Below are 1,511 nucleotides of genomic sequence, written 5' to 3'. Positions count from 1 at the left end.
CTGCAAAGAGAATTGAGTTGACTCAGTTGAAGTCAGACCACAATAGAGAATAAGCTTATGCACTTGTATTCAGACAACCAGGCACTAACCATTGCTCTATCCAATGAAAAGCCAACAGCTACCCAGCCTGGTCTGCTACCCTCTAAATAAATGTCCAGGAACTCAGGATCATTATCATTGGGCCCCATTGCTACTCTATAGTCACAGTCAGGCTGTGTCAACAGGAGTACATTGTCTCTGTCAAGCAGTTTATCATCCTGCAACAAAACAAAATATTACAATAAAAAGGTGGACTTATTCTTCTTACAGATTCTGGGGGACATTTTTTATCAAATTGAGCAAAGGAAGCACCAAAGAGAAGGAGAAGGAGAGAGACAGAAAGGGGCGACATTATCACTTTCCAGATATCTGCTAGTGATGGGCGGTATCGGTTCCAAAGTATCCGGTTCCACGGTTCCAGTGCTTGACTTAGTGGTACCGAATCCTGAAGTAATACCGACCGAAGTTCGGTTCCAGAAACCACACCCACTTAATATTAATTAACCATCATAACTGTTAATAACTATTAATAATTACCTAATAATGACTCATTCTATTTTTAGTAGTTGATAATTAAATGGCGTTGTAAAGTAGCTTATTCCTATTGCTCAACATTTCTGCACTATCATGCCTGCATGATGTAGCATAGCACAATCATCATATGCACCATCATGCTCTTATAGCAATAGTATAAATAGAAGAGTCTTTGAGAGTGATTTAGTGAATAAGAATATCAGAGAAGGAGTGCTATGCTACTGAGCTATGGCTAAAAGATCAAGAAGCTCAGTTTGGAACTACTTCAAAAAGATAGAAGACAGCGAGTATGCTACATGTATGGTTGGAGATTGTAGCACTAAAATTAAACAAGCTCATGGAAACACAAGCAATCTACTTAAACATCTAAAAACTAAACATAGCAAAGAGCATGAAGAATGTGCAGCACAAATTGCAGCAGAAAAGAAGAAACGTGGTGAGCCAAAAGAAGTTCAACTGACACTTACACAATCTATTGAGCAGTCTCAGTACTATCCTAAGGAATCAGCAAAGAAGGCAAAAATAGATGATGCTCTCATCAAAATGATAGCCACAGATCTACAACCTGTCTCTGTAGTTGAAGATAGAGGTTTCAAAGAGTTTGTTCACACTCTTGACAAGAGATATGAAGTTCCAAGTCGTCGAACTGTGATGAAAAGGCTTCCAGAGACATATCAAAACTTAAGAAGCAAAATAATGAGTGAACTGGCTACTGTAGAGCATGTGGCTATCACTACTGATATTTGGACATCACTGCAAACAAAAGCATACTGCTGTATGACGATTCACTACATCTCTAAGGACTGGGAACTCAAAACATCTGTAATAGAGACATTTGAATTTCCAGAGGCACATACTGGTGATAATATTGCCAGTGAATTAGAAAGGGTGACAACTGATTGGCAGATTACTGATAAAGTGGTCTGTGTTGTTACAGA

At 38.7% G+C, this 1,511-nt stretch overlaps 1 protein-coding gene across 1 annotated transcript; it reads right to left on the bottom strand.

Annotated features, from left to right (window-relative positions):
• Positions 1-6: 6 nt before the first annotated feature.
• On the bottom strand, positions 7-409 carry LOC109592596 (uncharacterized). Its single transcript, XM_020008009.1, has 2 exons — positions 308-409; positions 7-257 (listed from the first exon to the last, which is right to left on the bottom strand). Exons 1-2 carry the CDS (start codon positions 389-391, stop codon positions 33-35), a joined length of 309 nt encoding a protein of 102 aa, XP_019863568.1. The 5' UTR covers positions 392-409; the 3' UTR covers positions 7-32.
• Positions 410-1,511: the final 1,102 nt, after the last annotated feature.

Source organism: Amphimedon queenslandica, unplaced genomic scaffold (genome assembly GCF_000090795.2).
Source record: "Amphimedon queenslandica unplaced genomic scaffold, v1.1 AMPQUscaffold_4634_Cont23388, whole genome shotgun sequence".
NCBI classification, from domain to species: Eukaryota; Metazoa; Porifera; class Demospongiae; order Haplosclerida; family Niphatidae; genus Amphimedon; species Amphimedon queenslandica.
The sequence above is the reverse complement of the archived record's forward strand: the minus strand, read 5'-3'. Positions and strand labels throughout refer to the sequence as shown.

Excerpts from the sequence above, each read along its gene's own strand:
- LOC109592596 (XM_020008009.1), bottom strand. The coding sequence starts at position 391 with ATGTCGCCCCTTTCTGTCTCTCTCCTTCTCCTTCTCTTTGGTGCTTCC. Across the intron at positions 258-307 it reads AAAAATGTCCCCCAGAATCT|GATGATAAACTGCTTGACAG; the intron begins GTAAGAAGAATA and ends GTTTTGTTGCAG.